An 18,888-nucleotide genomic window follows, 5' to 3' on the forward strand; every position below is an offset into this window, starting at 1 on the left:
AGGAGGCAGAACACCTGCAAGACTACACTACACTGCTAACTTCCTAGGTGACTTTGGGCAAGTCACTGAATCTCTGAGCCTCAGTTTCTGAATCTGTAAAATCAGGGGGCTGGATTAGATGTCCTCTGAGAGTTTTCTCAGCTCCAAATCTATGATCCCATGATCCTACGAAGTCCACAGACTGAGAAATTGATCCCCAATGCTCCTTTCTATTTAGGATGCATTTGTGTCTCTATGTGTTTTTAAGGTATAGTATCGTTTTAGAAGTGAAATTGACCCATGAGTTTTGGGGAGCCACTACTAGATGCATCTTCCCCCAAACTGATGGTAATCTTTCCAAAGAAGGAGCAGCTTTAAAATTGCAGCAAAATCTCTTTGGCTCTGCCCAAAATTTCACTCTGGGAACATCTTGGAATTTCTCTTCTTTTCTCAGTTGTCTGTGTGAACTGCATGCTTTCAATTTGGGCTTGTTCAGGAGCCGTTTAATCCCTGAAGCTCTTTGAAGGAGGAGTTTTATATGTTTATGCTTGTAACTCCCATACGTTGCATTTGAACGATGTGATAAATCAGTGCCTGGATCATTCATGCTACATTCTCCTGGTGCTTTCATGGTGGCCACAGTAGAAAAACCTGTGGTTTTCCCTCCTGACTCTGAAGCAGCAGCACAGAGGACACTTTAGATCCCAGGCCAAACGGCATCATTCCTGTCAACATTGAAAAAAATTCATCTTTGCCATTGGCATGAGAATTAAATTAATGTATGACAGTCACCTGACTACGTAGGGTACATTGAGTTAATGGAAAGGTAATTTGGGAGTGTCAACAAATCTTTGCTCACACTACCATCTAAACAAACTGATGTCCATTTTAATGGGGTGAAATAGGGCAATTATAATTTCAATATTTTTATGCCCAAGGCTAACCTGCAAATATAATTTTGTTATTTTTGGCCGTGTGTCATTAACTGAATTCAAAAGTTTAAAATATTTTTCCAGTAGTCTTTAATTTTTGGTAATAAATAGTTCTTTTAAAACCTCAAGTACCCATCACCTAAAAAATGGAAATCTCCATGAAATATTTGAAATTTTAAGCCAAGATTTTATGAATGTATGTATAAACACATCATTTAGTCATGGAAAAGTAAGCAGTTATAAAAGCCTGTTTAGGTGGGGGGAGAGAGAGAGAGAGAGAGAGAGAGAGAGAGAGAGAGAGAGAGAGAAGAGGAGAAGAGAAAGGGAGAGGGAGGGAGAGAGGAAGAGAGAGAGATGATTTTGACTAAAAATGCAAAGATTTGCTAAATGAAAACTGAAAATATAATTTTATTATACCATAAACACAACATGAATTCCCAGTGGAAATTTGCCCCAGATTTGTAAGGGCAAAGCAATTTCTACCATCAAATTCAGGGCCCTATTGCATTTTTCATTTGTATTTTTTTTTTTTTTACTTTTGAGTGAGAAAAAAAGGTAATTTTTAAAATTGAGTTGAAAAGCATGGAGATTATTGATCTCACCTCTGAAATTTACTACCTATATGAATATAGGCAAGTCACTTAATGGCCTTGGGCCTCAGTCATCTCATCTGCCAAATGGGGAGATTGGACCAGAAAGCCTCTTAGGTTCCTTCCAGCTCTGTGTCTATGATTCTATCCCACTATCCCACGTTGCAGGGAAATGTATATTTCAATTCCTAAAAGGGCTCTTAATGTTGTATTAGTAATTATGACTAGAAACAGGGGGTTGAGAGGGTAGCTCTTTAATGATTGAACTCTTGTCCCTTGACACTCCAGCCCCATAAATCATTAAATTGATATTTAAGAGAAAAAGAACAGAAGTCTAACCCCTAGGAACATTTGCAACATTAACAACCCATGAAACATCCTGTGAATTTTTTTTGCAAAAATGGTAGCAGGAGAAAATTAAGGATAACTCTAAAAAACTGGGAGCATCCTTATATGAAGGATCGCTTAGAATTTAATTTCCTTCACTGATTATAAATGAATTGTCTAAGAGAGTGACAGGCAATGAATCATTTGGGATTTGGATAACTTTCTGTCTTTTTTGTCCACTTGAAAATGGTTTACTCTCTTGTCTTATGGCTCCTCGCTTGCCTGTATTTGGCTGTTGCTAATCGGCTGTTTGCTAAGCTCTCTCTAAGAAACAACAACCAAAAAAACTTTTGTTGAATAGAAAATTCAGGCTTGTGTTAATACAAAAGAAGAGCCATAAATTCAGTGATAAGATTTAATTAATCTTGTATTATTACCATCTTTGAAGTTTGGGTGATAAATTGCAAGCTTGGCCGAAAGCACTCTCAGTGATTCATTGCTGAAGCCCCGCACTTCATGCATCATCCAAAGTGGACAGTTTTCTTTATTTCACGGGCTATTTGACTTGAGAAAGGGAAAGTAACACAAACCTTAAATTTCTTATTCCAGCTCTTCTTTTTAAGGAGCCAAAATCAACATTTCTGTTCCCCTACTGCCTCTCACTTTCACCGTGGAATGTTTAGCAAATGAAATTTCTTCTTCTTTTCTTTTCTTTTCTTTTTTAAATGACAAGTTCTGTGCAAATGCACTGGGTTGGTTGAGCTAATGCTATTTTCCTGAATCTTTCCTTCTTTCCCTGTCTGTGCTTCTTCACTCCTCCCCAACTTTGCAATGTAGCAAGCTGAGCAGTTGTTCAATCAGACGTACAGCCCCGTAAGTCATTTCTGAAAGTCCGCCGCTGTAACATACGCAAGCATGAGGATCCTGTGAGCCAGTATGGCATTGTATTGCCCTTCCTTTGAGCTTGAGCATCTGTCCTTGATCATTTTTCATTTTGGTTCTATCCAAAGAAATGGACTGGGGGGCTGGAGAGGCTATTTCTTTCAAAAGTGAAATTTGGAAATTAACAACCTCACCAAATACGTTACTGCTTGAATCGAGGTTCTCAGCCTTACCAGGGCAGAAGAACATTCCCAAAGACCACGTTTAAACTAGACTCCTAGAGTACTTTTTTAGATCCTTCAAACACTTGCCAATCTTTGTAAAAAAAAACAAAACAAAACCTAATGGACGTAGATTCATGTAATAATAAATGGAGCACATGTATTGTTGTCAATGAACAGTGATTCAAATGGGTGTGGATGTAAAAACTGTATTCCTGGGATTTGACATTAGACAATGCTAACTTTATAGAGGCTTTTAAAAGACCTTAAAATATGCCATTGCTGCAGGATATACCCTAATTCAGCATAATGGTAACAAATGATAATGAGTCCATTTATTACCCTGTAGAGCAGCATCTAAAAGCTAACCCAACAGAAACATTCCCATTTCTCATTTCAAAGACCTCATACCCACCCTGTGGCTGAAGGGACTGACCATCTTTGCAGAACAATCTGGTTTTTGTTTCTGTCTTGTTAAGGAAGAGAAAAAATTATTTTTGACTTTTTGAAACTTACAGAACAGCTACTTTTCTATCTGTTGCTTTATATATGACCGCCATTTTTAACTTGGTTAAAATTGCAGTACAAGAAAGTGTGATATGCCATTAGTAAATGAATGAAAAAAAGCATTTTCTATATTTAACATGTGCCAAGCACTGGAGAAAGAAACAAAAATGAAAACAGAAAAAGTGAGACAGACCCTGCCCTCAAGAAGCTCCCACTCTTGGTTGCCCATAATAGTAGGGAAATGGCCTAAATACATGACTCATATTCATCAGCACATTTTTATTGACAAAGCCAATGCCCCACAAATAACCAAGTGAACAGCAAACATTTACTAACCATCCCTTCCATGTAAGGCACCATTTTAGGTACTGAGAATACATGGGCAAAGTCAAACAGACCTTGCCCTCAAGAGCTTCCATTGGTCAGGGAGCACTTGCACCTGTATACAAGGGAGCTGTTTGGGGCAGTGGCAAACCACTTAGAACAGGGGTTCCTAACCATTTAATGTCATAGACTGCTTTAGCAGTCAGGAAGAACCCACAGACTCTTCGGAACAATGCTTTTAAATATATCAGATGAAATACATAGGATCACAAGGGAGAATGTGGAAATAGTTGTACATTATATGTTTAGATATATCTAGTGTATGTACTTACATAAATAATATTTGTGCGACAGTCTTTCCAAGAGAGCACCCCAAGTTTTGCTGCTGTTGTTTTTATCCTACACAACCTCTGCCTAGCTATGAATAAATGCCTTCCTTTTCTCTGCCTAGCTATGAATAAATGCCTTCCTTTTCTTTGCCCAGCTATGAATAAATGCCTTCCTTTTCTTCCCCTTTGTTCTTGGATCACGCCATCGTACATGCCATAGCTAGCTAGCTTCCTGGCATTTCCAATGGCCTTGTAGTCTCATTCCTCATAACCATTCCTTTTCAGCTATGTGACTACTAGTCTTTAACTCCTGGGGACTTAACTCTTGCCATTATAAATATTACACATGTTTTTCTTAGTTATATCTTTTTTTCCTTCTTGGTCCTTATTCTGGATATATACAGGGTATCCCCTATAGTTTTAAGTTATTAAAATTGAAACTGAACCATGTTGAAAAAGTTGAAACCAGCTCAATATATTTATACCGATTTTTGTATCTATATATCTGTAATCTCTCTGTTGTCTTCTATGTCCATCATCTTCGCTCTCTCTGCTATTATCATCATTTATCATCTTATTTCCACATTCATCTATCTATTTGTATGTCATCTCTCCATATTCATCTATCTATCCATCTATCATCATCATGTCCTCTCTATCATCTTTATATTTATCTATCATCTCTCCATATTTGTATGTCTCTCAATCCATCATCTCGCTTTATCTGTCTGTCTGTCATATAGAATATATCTCTTTTTCTAAACTTTTGCAAAAGCTCATCCTTGCTTTAAGGACAGTTTTTGGGTCAAGCTCTGTGATTTTGTCACTATAGGGAGTCCCCCGTATGGAAACACCCTCTGTTAAGCAGGGTTGGTGGAACTTCCCTGTAATTTAACATCTTGGAGAACTGCCCATAGCCCTGAGAGTTCAGCTAAATCACCCAGGGTCACAATCTGGTATGTGAACGAGGGATAATTTGGATCAGGTCTTCCTGAGTCCAATGCTCTTTCCACTTTGGAGTATTGCTTCTCATTGATCACAGTTAAATCATAGTCTAAGGCATTTCATAAATGCCTCACACATCTTTAGACTTTCTAGTTGCTAAATTTTGCATTTCATGTAGAGACATCATTAACAGGTGGCAAGAGAGACCAGTGTCTTGTGTTTGATAGAGCCTTGGTCTTTCAGCTGGGAAGCTCGGAGTGTAAGCCCTGCTTCTCATACTTACACTGATGGTGTGACCCTGGCCAAGGACTTGATGTCCTAGGCAAACGATGGGTTGCAGAGAAGGTGCCAGTCTGCCCTGCTGAAGAGAGTTTCCTCACCCAAGATTCCCTATACCAGTCATCTTACAGGACCAAAGAAGGCACATGTCTTACAGCCACATATTACTACCTCCCCACCACACCCTCCACCCCAGCCCCTCCCGGGAATTTTTATCGTTTAGCCACGGATTCTCCCAGTGTTTTTGCTCCTTAATAGTGAGCATTTGTTACTTAATTCATTGCATTCAAAAAAAGTAGAGTGACTTCCATATTGTTTCCTAGGACGAGGTCTGTCTCTTGTAAATGAAACTTTTTAATGTTTGCAAAGAAAATAAACAGAAAAACCTCCCCTCACCAAAAATCCAAGCTTTTCCCTTTATACAATGGAAATTTGAAATAGTCTCCAGTGATAGCATTAGGTCTAAAAAATAGATGTACAGGGTGTACCCCAAATCTAAGGGCAGTTTTAAGCTGGTATGTGTAAACACATGCTTGAGACAGCCCATCAGAACTATCACTTTCTATGGTGGCATATCTCTTCCTTCAGCCAGTTTTTGAACATTAAATTTCTCCCCTCAGTCTTAGGACCAGTGTAACCATGCAGAGTGAAACAATTTCTTCAGTGTACCAGGTAATTCTATGCATCTCTTGTAGTCTTTCCATAAAATAACAACAAAATTGGAACATTATGTTAACCTTCGTTATTTGGAAATTCAATCAACAGTGTGTTTTGGGAAGGTATGCACTGATAACTTCTCTACTTTGCTGATAGAGGCCAATTCTCAGTCTTTCTTTTTTTAAGTGGCTTTTTGGGAGAGGACATGGTATTTTAACAAGGTCACTTATTCTGAAATTGGCATATAGTTATAAATGTTTGAAGGGTTTTAAAAAGTATTTCCTTGCATGAAGGTGATACTCTATTAATGCCATCAGGAAAAAAATGATTATTTTCTTATCCATTTCCTATTTTCCCTTATTATGAAAAGATAATAGTCTTTCAAAAAAATCCCCCACAAGTAATAGAAATTCACACCATCTGGTATAACTCTTCTACTAGATTGTAAATGTTTCAGATGAAACCAGTTTAGATCCTATTATGGTGATGTTTCTAGAGTCACTTTATAAGCTTATTATTTATGTAGAAATATTTTATTTGAAGTTAATATATAGATTAGAGAATGAAAAATAATTCAGATGACAATCAAATACATGTACACAATTCTCATTCTCCTCAATCCACTCTATCTCATCCAATCCCATGGAATTATTCTAAAGAATGATGTTCTGTTCTCTCCATCTAGCAGGTTTCTAAAAATTACTTAAGATTTTTCAGTCCTGCAACATTTTTTGAAGATGGGCTTATTTTACAACTTTAAAGGCATTTTCTTCCTTGGGTGTTGCTTTTAAAAGGGGCACAGACTGCTAAAACACTGCCCACTGTCCCTAAAACCCCATAGCTATGACACTTGGCAGTCCTTTAAAAAGGATAGTATATACACATGTCACCGCTAAAAACCCAGAGCGTCAGGGTAGAACAGTCATCAGGCTCATTCCTTAGGGGCTGTTTATGCTTTATTGTCAAGGCTAATCATTTGTTTGTTTGAATCTGAGTGCTCTGTCTTCATGAAAATTCTTAGGGCCCATCACCAAGTGAAAACATGCTACAAGCGGACTTCAAATTTAGATGGGATTTTAAAAAGAAAATCATCACAGGTCTCTGGGCTCAGTTAACACTTTGCTACCCTGACACCTATAGGGAAGGAATAGTGTTTTAGTTAAGCCAACAAATAGTCATGCTGAGTTTAGGGTAAACGATCTGATTTCGGAACTTTGCGAATTGTCTAGCGAGTGTGTATTCTCCAGTCCTAACGTACACCCACGCCATTTGTTAGAAAATTGCATTTTTTCTCTGCAGCAGTACTGATTTTCTTTCAGCAACAAACGTGTAGGGACAGTTTTGTTTCTCTCTTAAATGCCTTTTAGATGCTCCTTTAGCATTTCAGTTTGACTTTCAATAACTATTTGTAGTGATTAAGCCAGATTTTCTCCCATCAAGGAAGCTCAAAAGTTGGGTTTGTTTATTCCCATTTGTGAGAAAATGCCTTTCTCACACGGCAGCGTATGGAACCTGACTGAGAGACCCTTGACATTTCATTTTGAAATAGGTAATATAGACATTGATGAAATACAAGATATAGAATATAGGGATTAATGACATCCATGAAAAATTCTTTTGTAAGCATTCAGGGATTCTAGAATCTGCTCAAAAGCAGAATTAATGCTCACTGATATATTGAGGGAAAAATAATACTCGGATTAAGCATTCCCTGAAGTAGTTAATGAGCAAAATTCAATCTCATATTTCCTCTGAGTGAGTCCCATTTAGAGGCCTTGGGGTCCCCTGTGAGTTGAGACTTTGTTTCATAGCAATTAGGGTTCATTAAATAAAAATGCTTTCAGAGTCCTGGTAAAATATTTACTAGAAACTATAAATGAACAAATCCTGAACATATTCTAAACCTGTACTCTCCTGACTGTGATTCTTGACCAGTGATGAGGAGCTACAGAGAGATACTCGTAAAGTTTTGTTTAGATAATCAGATTCAATAATGACTTTTGTATCAATTGGAAACCTGTGGAATCTGGAGGAAATAACAAAAATGCCCTTGGCTCTTGGACTTAGTGGGTGAGAGGTCCTAATGTTGGCAGGTAACTGTGAGGATGATTTCTAGGAAGGAAGGAAAGAAGGAAGGAAGGAAGGAAGGAAGGAAGGAAGGAAGGAAGGAAGGAAGGAAGGAAGGAGAAACAGGAAGCCAACAAGACCTGAACCAATGCATTTCAGCCCTTGCAGCTGGAGGTGGGGACAAGTCTTAAACTTGGAGATCTCCAAAAGGAAGGGGGATTGACCCCATTAAATTATAATTCTAAACCCTTAACCTTTCCACCTGGATTCTTGGCAGCCAAGAGCAGTGCAGATGAAATTCATTCCAAATCTAATGGTCAAAGTCCAATCAAGATGAGACTTGATGTAGTTCATCAGGGAGGCCAGGCCAGTGCCTGTCAGGCTTGGGCAAGTTGGAAAGCCAACATTCATCCAGAGGAAAATGACATTTTTGTGGGCTATACTCATCGTTAAAGCAATGAATTTAATTTGAGAAGTGATTTTCCCTGAGATGTTCTTCAGGAGTTTCAAAACTCATGAGGATTAGGGAATACCTAGGCACCCATCATCTGAAGCATTCCTCATTTTTCATGAATGAATTCACATGCTAATGGTAGACGCTAGAAACTTCATACTTACCATCTTTAAGTCCCATTTGAAAATTTTAAAAAGCTTTTTGAGAGTGCAAGAAATTCCAGTCAATCAGATATTATTGAGTAAGAGGAAGCCATCAGACACGCTCAGCAAATGATGCACCCTGTTCCATGATAGAAACTGATTTCTTAGTAGACATTGTCTTTACAAGACTGATGGCACCTGTGGCAGCTCCCATTACAATCCATAACATGGCCCACTTAAACATATTTATGCCAAACGCTAGATGTCTGTCTTGGTTTGGTGAACAGAGAATTAACTGGCTTTGGACTCACAGGTTTCCTGAGTTCAGCTCTTACCTGACACTCTGTGATGGTGGGAACTTGGTCAAATCAGCATGAGACCTCAAGGGCCTCTCTGAGCCTGTATACATTGAAGGAACCTATATGGATAAAAGTAGTTTCCTATCCCAGGAGTTCCTGATATCAATGAAATTACAGGTTTAATCTCTATCCCTCCATATCATTGTGGTGCCCAGAAACAAACTGAAGAAAATAATTTTATCTTTATTCAGAAACATTTGATAATATATTTTTGCCTTTTTTAAAAAATTAAAAAAATAATTTCCCCCTTTCCTTTTGAGGGCAAATTTTTGAGGAAACTGCTTAAATCCTTGGGTTCTTAACCTTTTTTGTGACATAGACCCCTTTGGTAGTCTGGTGAAGTCTATGGACCCCTTCTCAGAATCATGTTTTAAATGAATAAGATGAAATAGGCAGGATTACAAAAGATCTGATTATATGTATATATAAATATAAGTACATATAAATGCAATTATCAAAATAAAAAAAATCATGGTGTCCAGGTAGATTAAGAAACTTTACCTTCAGGGAGAGTTGTGGTATTGGCTTTGTGTGTGTGTGTGACTGATAAAAGTTACTAACACATTCTAAAAGAGAAGGTGATTTTACAATGGTAGCTCCTGTTTGTAGCCCTTTGCGAGTATCTTCCAACTTTGAATTGCTCCTGATTACAATTATCCCTGATACTAACTGAGTTTTGATTTCAAAGTTCACTATTAGATTAATCTATCATTCAATATACCAAATACCTCCTTTGTACCAGGCACTGTCCTGGGTGCTGGGGTACAATGACAACGATGAAAGTTCCTTCCTTATATTTCATTTGAAGAAACAATATAAACACTTATGAGTTATACAGAATATATATTCAAAATATATGTTAAGTAAAAAGAAATTTCATGGGACTGCATAAATATAAATTTTATCTATTTTTCTTTAGGCTGAGTATTTTCAATTCATTACAAAAAATACATTTAAAATAGGCTTCCAAAGGACTAGGCTTCCAAAGAACAATTTTCTGATAGTTGTTTTTTTTTAAACTCTAATAATTGACTTCTGAGAGGCATGATTCAACTCAATGAAAAAAAAAGAAACCATTAATTGCCTAATGCTTGTAGGACACCAGCTGGGTTCTGGGGACACAAAAACCAATAGAAAACCCTCCCTGCCCTTTTACCCTGAAGGTCACCTGAGAATGCCTACTGCTTGGCCTATATGCTCCCCTGTCCTTCTTTTTAGTCATAGCTGAATCCATGGAAAAAGTCAAGATCTTTCATCAGAGGAATGGAACTTGAAAGCAAAATTATTTCCTTTCTTATCCTCATGCTTAAGTAATATGTTACATGCAACCAATTTCATTTTTAAAAGAATGATTATTTCTGCTATAAATGCAAGAGTTATTTCTGTTTATACTAAGTTTTGGAATTTTATTTTTCTACTAAATCATTGCAAAGAGTGTCAACCTTCTCCCAATAGTAGATTAGTTTGGATTATTTTCTAACCACGCATGTTTCCTCCAACTCCCTTCTTGACTGTAGCTTGCTTACCTTGTTCTTCCCTTGAAATTCCAACAAACATAATGTAACCAACATCCCTGCTGGACATAATCGACTAGCAGAATGGCCTACGTTCTCAAACCGCTCAGCGTTTTCTTATTTTGATCTGTGGATTTTAAAGGGGGAAAAAAAGTTTTCTGAACTTCCTCTGTTGAATGTACACTGTGGTTAAACCCCTTGTTTTTCTCCTGCTTGCTCTTTGAAGAAGTAATTTAGGAATAATTGGAAACAAGGGGTAGGCTAAACATTGCGCTGCCTCCTTGTCGCCATCTGTCTGGGACGATTTCAGCCAAAAATTGGGATGCTTTGGCTGCAAATGACCCCGCAGTGTTATTCTTGTCATGTTCATGTCTGTTGTTGTCTGTGGTCGAGTCCCCCACTCATGCATGTGGTTGCAGGTCTGTGTTCACGTGCTTCTCCATCATTCTGATATTGCAGGTTGAGGGTGACCAGTTGAAGCATTAAAAAAAGAAAAAAGGATTGACGGGTCTAAATGTCAGGTGAAAATCCCTTCATGGTTACTCCTAGAAAGCATCTAGTGTGGAAGATTGGCATCCTCATTTCAACCACCTTGGTCTATTGAAATGATTGGAATCTAAAGTCAGTTCAATTTAATGAAACAGATATTCATTAATTTAAATGTCTAGTATGTGTCAAACACTGCATTGGATACTAGGAATATAAAGACAAAACAAAGAAGAAGGAAAGAAGGAGGCAGGGAAGGAAGGAATGAAGGAAAATGGGAGGAAATGAAAGAGGGAGGGAAGGAAAGTAGGAAGGAAGAAGTATGAGAAGGAAGGAGGGAGGAAGGAAAGAAATGTAGGAAGGAAGGATAGAATGAAGGAAGGAAGGAAGGAGGAAAGGAAAGAAAGGAAGGAAGGAAAAAATATGGAAAGAAAGGAGGGAGGGAAAAATGTAGGAAAGAAGGATGGAAAATAGAAGGATGGAAGAGATGAAGGAAGATAGAAAGGAAGGAAAGAGGGAAGGAAGGAAGATGGGAAGGAACGAAGAATCCCTACCAATAAGTAACTTACATTTGATCAAACCGGATAGGTTATCTTCAGCGACCAATCAACCACTTCCAATTTGAATCAGCTGATATTGATTGGGAGGTGATTGACCTTGGAGACAAAAGACCCAAATTCAAGTCTTGCTTTTGACACATACTAGCTGAGTGACTATGGGCAAGTGATTTAAGAAGCAGACATTAATGTATATGCACACGTTCCGTCAGCCTCTATGACTATGTTACAGAAAAGTATTGGCGATCTTTATTAAAGGAAGGACTTTCTACACTTAGAGTTCTCTACCCACCCTAATGAAATTCCCTGTACCTACCAACAAAACAAAAAAGTTCTTATATATTTAATGTTTGCAAAACACTGTGGTAGGCCCTGAGGGGTTATGTCAAGTTTAAATAAGACCTGATTACAAGTTCCACATCCAGGAACTTGTAAATTTAGTTGGACATGTGACAAATGACAATAGTATAAAATCATAGACATTTTTCTACAGGGAAAATGGGAGTACAGCTTGTAGGACTCACTTGCTTAGGGGAGGCAGAGATTTAATAAAGTTGTCTTCATCCAGGATTCCTTGTATCTTGTTTTATTTTTGAAGACAAGAGCAAATATCTTTAGCTCTTGCATAAATGAAACTTCTTCCATCCCTTGGGAAAATCTACTTGAAAATAAACTGTATAAACTCATTCTGTGACTGTTTTCAGACTAACAAGGCAATGTCTGCTTCCTGTCACTTAGCAACATTTTCTTTTTCAACTGACAGGATACCCCAAATCCTTTTTTTAAAAAAATATTTTATAATTTGACTTGCTTGGCCCTTGGTATTTCCACCTCTTACCATTCTAAACTGTTGTCTTGATTATTTCTTAAAAATATAATGGCGAAGGCTCATAATGTTCAAGAAGACTCCAGGATGAACCCTGAATTTGCAGATCGAATGAAGCAATTGGACAAAGAGGCATCTTACTACCGTGATGAATGTGGTAAAGCTCAAGCGGAGGTTGACAGGCTCCTAGAGATCCTCAAGGAGGTGGAGAATGAGAAGAATGATAAAGACAAGAAAATTGCTGAACTTGAAAGGTGGGTTTTAGAAGATTAAATTAAAAAATCAATCTGTGGTTGAATTTCCATAGCTTGAGTTGCCATTGAAGAGAAAACCCCCACATCTCATAGAATATTCAATTTGGATGATAAAGACCACTGAGAGCCTGTCTTGGAAACAAGAAACTTGCGTTCAAATCTTGCCTCTGATGCATTCAGGCTGAGTGACCCTGGGCAAGTCTCTTAATGCCTTGATCCTCTGGACAGTTCTCTAAGACTATATGTAATAGAGTAGGTTGCTGAGCTACATTGGTAGAGAGAGCTTCCTTACCTGGGAGTGAAATTACAAGTGCTGCTCTTGTATCCTATCCCCATACCACCATGGGACATGGGCGGGCAGGACAAGTAATCCTTATGTTTGGAAATAAATTGATTTATGTTTTTATTGGGACTTTTTGATACCTCTTGGTGCTTGGGACAATATTCAAACAATCAGTAGTCACGTCTCTACCTCTGGGAATCTTTGGTTGCCTTGCAGAGGCAGCTCATGTATCACCTTCTACCTGAAGCTGCCAGTTCCTCCCTCCCAAATCTACCTTTTACTCTTTCACATGTGTTATGTATATACTTACATATGCACATGTCTCTCCATTAGGCTGGAAGCCCCTTCAGGGCAGGACTTCTGTCTTTAAATTTCTGGCATTTAGCACAGTGCCTGATACATAGTGGCTAATAAATGGTGCTTGCATGATTCCCCAAAGAAAAAAATCGCAGTTTTAGAAGTTCTTGGAAAACTTGGTGGGAGGGACAATCTGGCAGAGTGGACAGTGATGGCCTTGGAGTCAGGAAGATCTGCGTTCAGGGTTTGCTTTTTGTATACTAGCTCTTATGTCACCCTAGCAAGTTACTCAACCTTTCAATCCAGGCAGCTCTCAGAGCATAAGAAGAGAGGGAGTTTTTTCACAGGGAGTTTTCCATATTATTGGATGTGTCCACTGAGAATCTTGATTTCCCTGCCATCCCAGGGAGGGGACAAATTCCTGCAGCAAAGAATCCTAGGTTCCCAGAGTTGGAAGAAACCTCAAAGGCTATCTCTCCCTATTCCTGTCTGTCTCCAAGGGGAGAAACCCCATAGCATGGGGGATAGAGAGAGAGAGAGAGAGAGAGAGAGAGAGAGAGAGAGAGAGAGAGAGAGAGAGAGAGAGAGAGAGAGAGAGAGAGAGAGAGAGAGAGATCTGGTGGATGAGTTCACTGCAGATAATTTTATTCAAGTCCAACAAAAGCTTGAGGCTGCTGGCTTCAGACAAGAAGGGCAGTGATGGCAGGTAGACCAGATTGTTTAGTGATCTGGCAAAAATACAGATTTCATTTGTGTTAGGAATTCTTCCCAACAATGTACATCATCACCTCATCTTCCACTTTGAATCTTAAAAAATTGCCTTGGACACCAAGAGGTGAAATTATTTTTCCAAGTGCCTGCAGCCAACATGGGTTGGAGGTGAGTCTTGAACTCATGTCTTTTTGGCTCTTTCCCACATTATATTCTGAATAGGTCCAATTCCTAAACTGGACTGTGGATATGGGTTTATAAATTCATTGCAACAATTTCTTCATCTCAAGCTATTCAGAATCTTGAAGCCAAGTTTATACTGCAGCAGAAAGTATATGGCTTCACTGTGCAAAATCCTGGACTTTAGTAAGAGGTCCTGGGTTTGGATCTTTCCTCAGCTGTGTCATATGCAAGTCCCCTAACTCTTCACTACCACTGCTGATTGGGTAAAGTGAAGGAATTAGGTTAAATCATCTTCAAAGTCCTCTCTTGCTACAAATCCTGTGATGTTATAGCTGTCTCTGGCCTGGAGTAGAGTTACAGAATCATTGGATTTGAAATCTGGAAGGCACCTCCACAGCCATTTAGTCCAATCCAGCTCAAGAACCAGGATTCTTTTGGACATCTCGTAAAATGGAAATTCTTCTAGGTTTAGGGTGATCTCTGCAGCTAGGTGGTACAGTGGATAAAGTACCAACCCTGGAGTCAGGAGGACCTGAGTTTAAATCCAACTTCAGACACTAGCTTTGTGACCACGGGCAAGTCACTTCACTCTGTTTGCCTCAGTTTCCTCATTTGTAAAATGAACTGGAGAAGGAAATGGCAAACCACTCTAGTGTCTCTGCCAAGAAAACCCCACATGGGGCCATGAAGAGTCAGATGTGACTGAAAAATGACTCAACACAGTAGAGTAATCTCTCACAATGTACTAACTCCAATATTGTGGAATTCCATGTTCGTTATCCTGAGGACATCAATGGAGCCAAACACCCAGGAGTCCCATTTGAATAATTAAAACCACTGGTGCTTAGTGAAGGAAGGGGATTTTCAAGTCTCCAAAGTAATCATAAATTGGTTTAGAGCAGAACTGCAGAGTCAATAGAAAACTGGCCCTGAAGCCAAGAAGCCCTGGGTTCAGATCCTGTGTCTAACATGCAATGGCTGTGTGATCCCAAGTGACTCTCAGCCTCTGGTTGTTCAGAGACTTTAAGTTATAGAAAAGGTGGCTCTCTGTGTTGGTGGCTGGCCCAGGATCTCCATATACCAAGAAGATCACAAATCCATTCCTTATTCCTTTTGTGGTTTGGCCACTTCAGTCATAACTTACTCGTCCTGATGCAATTTGGGATTTTCTTGGCACAGATACTGGAGTGGTTTGCCAATTCCCTTCTCCAGGTCGTTGTACAGATGAGGAAACTGAGGCAAACAGAGTGAAATAATTGCATAGGGTCACACAGCTAGTAAGTGTCGAGGCCAGATTTGAACTCAGGAAGATGAGTCTGTATGACTCCAGGCCTGGCACTTGATCTTTACTCCTAACCCATCTCTAATGCTAATGATGATATAATAACTAATACTTACATAGCACTTCAGAGAGCGTGTGTATGTGCGTGTGCTTGTGTATATGTATATGTGTGTTTGTCCTTCGTTGCCGAAGAAGACCACGCCATCAGAGAAATGGTGACATGACTTGCACTTGACTTTGTTTTGAGTGAGGGAGGGCTGTGCAGGTCACCAGCCTCACTTCTTCTCCAGAGCCATCTGAATCCAGTGACCAGATATTCATCAGGATGACTGGAGATGAGCCCGGAGAAGGCAATTGGGGTTAAATGACTTGCCCAAGGTCACACAGCTAGTGAGTGGCAAGTGTCTGAGGTGAGATTTGAACTCAGGTCCTCCTGATGCCTGCACTGGTGCTCTCTCCACTGCACCACTGAGCTGTGTATATGTATACATGTATATGGGGGTGGACAGGAAGGGAATGAGGAGGAAGAAAATAGGATGTAAGTAACTACTAAATGCTTTAGTAGCATTTGTGAGCTAGGCCCTAATATTCACCTTTTGTAGCTCAGAAGACTAAGGCTCCGAGGGACTCACCTAGGGTCACCCTCCCTGCGTGCGTCACAGATGACGTTGGGACATGAGTCTTCCTGACTCCAAGTCCTTACTCCATCCCCTGAATCACACTACTGCTGCAACAAGGCTGCTGATCATTCATTCAGTCCCAGCCCCATTGGGCAGTCAGTCTAGCAAAGCCTATGGATTCCTCAAAATAATATTTTTAAATGCATAAAATATTAAACATAGGAATACCAAAAAAACCAATTCTATAGAAATGCAGCTGTCAAAATGTTATTCCAACGTAAGTCCATAGACTCCAAGTTCAGAACTTATGCTCTAGATCTGATTGATTTAGAGGCTGAAAGTATAAAGAGAGCTTTTGAAAAGCAGGCAGCATCATATTAGAGGGAGCAACAGAGCGGATACTGTCTTGATTTCCCTGGATAATTCTTTTCTTTTGCCAATTGAGAGGCATCAGGTGGCTTTGTGAACAGAGCACTGGACCTGGAGTCGGGAATACCTGAGATAAAATGCAGCCTCAGGCACTTATTAGTGGTGTGACCCTGAGAAGACCATTTCACCTCTGTCCCTCCTCAGTTTCTTCAAATGTATGATGGCACCTGCCTTGCAGAGTTGTTGTGAGGATCCAGTGAGATAATATTTGTAAAGCGTTTAAAGCCACAGTGTCTGGAACATAGTAGGTGCCTAATAAATGGTTATTCCCTTCCCCCACACCACACTCTCCCTTCCATCCAGAGATCTAGGGGCCTAAAGCATGCTCAGAGAAGGTTATAATGGGAATGACCCAGAGATCAGAAATCTAGGGCTGGATAGGGTCATTCAGTCCACTTTCTAGATGAAGGTGCTGAGGCCCAGGCACGTGAAACCAGCTGCCCAAGGACATGGAGTGAGAACTGGAGAGAGAACAGAGTCCAGACATCCTTCTACTGCGCCCCTCCTAAAGGCACCACGGCGGGCAGGGTGGGGCACAGCAATGGGGGCTATTAGTCCTTCAGTCACTTCATTCTGTTGAGGGAAAATACGTCCCCTCACACATGCACATACACATATACATGCACATTTATGTGTGAGCGCTTATGTATTTTCACCTGTTTTAAGTCTCAGGGCATACCATCTTACACCTTCCTTTAAGTGGAATGGGTGTAATTGACCTGCTGATTCGGTGACCTCCACCCTTACTTACAAGTGAGGAAACTGAGGCTGGGTGATATTCCCTAGCTTAGAGTGTTTGTGTGTGTGTGTATTTTGTGTGTCTATCTCAGACCTGTGTTTCAAGCAGGTGATTTCTTCTTTTTGGAGGACTCCTTAACAAGGAAAAAGTCTATTCCCAAGGCAGGTTATCATGTTGCACACAGATTATAGACTTCCCCTTGTTAAAATACAAGCTCCTTGAGGGCAGGAACATTTTCTTGCCTTTCTTTGTGTCTCCAGCACTTAGCTCAATGCTTAATCAGGGCTTGTTGAATGACTGAGACAGATTTTCTGATTTCCACCTCAGATCCATCACCCTTCTCACCAAACCAGTCTTCCTCAGTGTCCGTGGCTGCATAGCCAGAAGGTTCATGAGGTCAGATGAAACCCAGGCCATCCTGATTTCTAGATCACTAAGGCCCAGGCACCCCATCTTTAACTACTCCAAAACATAAGCAGTAATGTGTGCTGTATTCTTCTCTCTCAGAGGGATTTGGAGGCCTAATGACCTCATAAATTGCTTTTATATAAAAAAAAAGATACCCAGAGGAATGCTAATTAGTTATCAGGTATTGTATACATAACATAATTTTCAAGTGAAGAAAGAAGGTCCTAAGTGGATGGGGCCTTTAAATCACCAGGGGCTATTAACATTTTTATTTCTTCAATCTGGTGTGCATTAAGACAACAGGGATTTTTATAGGCATTTATCTTTACGTATTTTCTGCACATTCTCCTTATCTCCCTCTCTGTCTCTCTCCTTAAACCTGTTGCCTTCCAGGCATTGTAATTCCCAAAGCATGTTATGTGACTCGGCTCTGTCCCTCCTCTCTTGGTTCCTTTGTCTTGAATTCGACGGGGGACAGACACATTTTGTGGCATCTTTGTCCGAGCCCCAAGCACGCATGAAGGCAGGCAGCTGAAGTGGGGTTTAGGGTTTTAGTGGAGTAGCATGGCTTCTTTGGGAAAGCAAACAGCCTGCTTTTGCAAGGCATTCTCTGCTGGGCTCCACGTGGCTTTTCCCTTGCATTGTGAGATGGCCTCCTTCCTACTGGGCCACATCTCATGTTCTTGGCTCTGACCCTAAAATTCATACCTCATAAGGTTGGGAAGCTGCAGATCTCTGAGCCGTCGGGACAGACATATCCATTCCAACGTTGTGGAGGGATGTTTGTAATTAAGTCTGCGATTCAGAGATTTGAAATTGGTTGTGAATGGATTCTGTGGTCACCCATCTGAAATGGGACTGACCAGGGCTAAGGAGCCGGTTGTTAAGCTGGCCCTGGGACCAGTCACATGCAAGGGAAGGTGCTGGGTGAGGGCCTGATGCCTCCCAACAGCAGAACCCCATGTTCCCACTTTTGATCAAAATAGATTCTTTGCTTTCTTGAAGCCGTGTTGTTGGTCTGGAAATTGGGTTTCCTTCTCTTCCACCATAGGTAGATTTCGTGGAGAGCACTCTGTGATGTGCATGCACAAACAGACTCTTACATTCTTTGTGGAAGGAGCATTCTTTCATTTTCCTAGTAGCACAATTAAGCATCAGAGACTGCTTTGCAAATCACCTGTGGCATCTTTTGGGTAGGCAAATGGTTTCCCTTTTTTCTTACCTGTCAACCAAGCTGATTCCTGGAATCCAAAGATAACTGTCTCCCATTATGTTTTCCTTCTCTTTGTTCCTGAGAGCAGGTT

At 40.0% G+C, this 18,888-nt stretch overlaps 1 protein-coding gene across 6 annotated transcripts in view; it reads left to right on the forward strand.

Moving 5' to 3' along the window:
• Positions 1-18,888, forward strand: part of ERC2 (ELKS/RAB6-interacting/CAST family member 2) — a 1,010,504-nt gene that overhangs the window by 416,171 nt on the left and 575,445 nt on the right. For all 6 annotated transcript variants that reach the window (XM_072599028.1, XM_072599030.1, XM_072599026.1 and 3 more), the window contains one exon: positions 12,439-12,632. In XM_072599028.1, the coding sequence (XP_072455129.1) occupies positions 12,439-12,632 (194 nt within the window). The remainder of the gene's footprint in view (positions 1-12,438; positions 12,633-18,888) is intronic.

This window comes from Notamacropus eugenii, chromosome 3, assembly GCF_028372415.1.
Source record: "Notamacropus eugenii isolate mMacEug1 chromosome 3, mMacEug1.pri_v2, whole genome shotgun sequence".
In the NCBI taxonomy this organism is placed as follows: Eukaryota; Metazoa; Chordata; class Mammalia; order Diprotodontia; family Macropodidae; genus Notamacropus; species Notamacropus eugenii.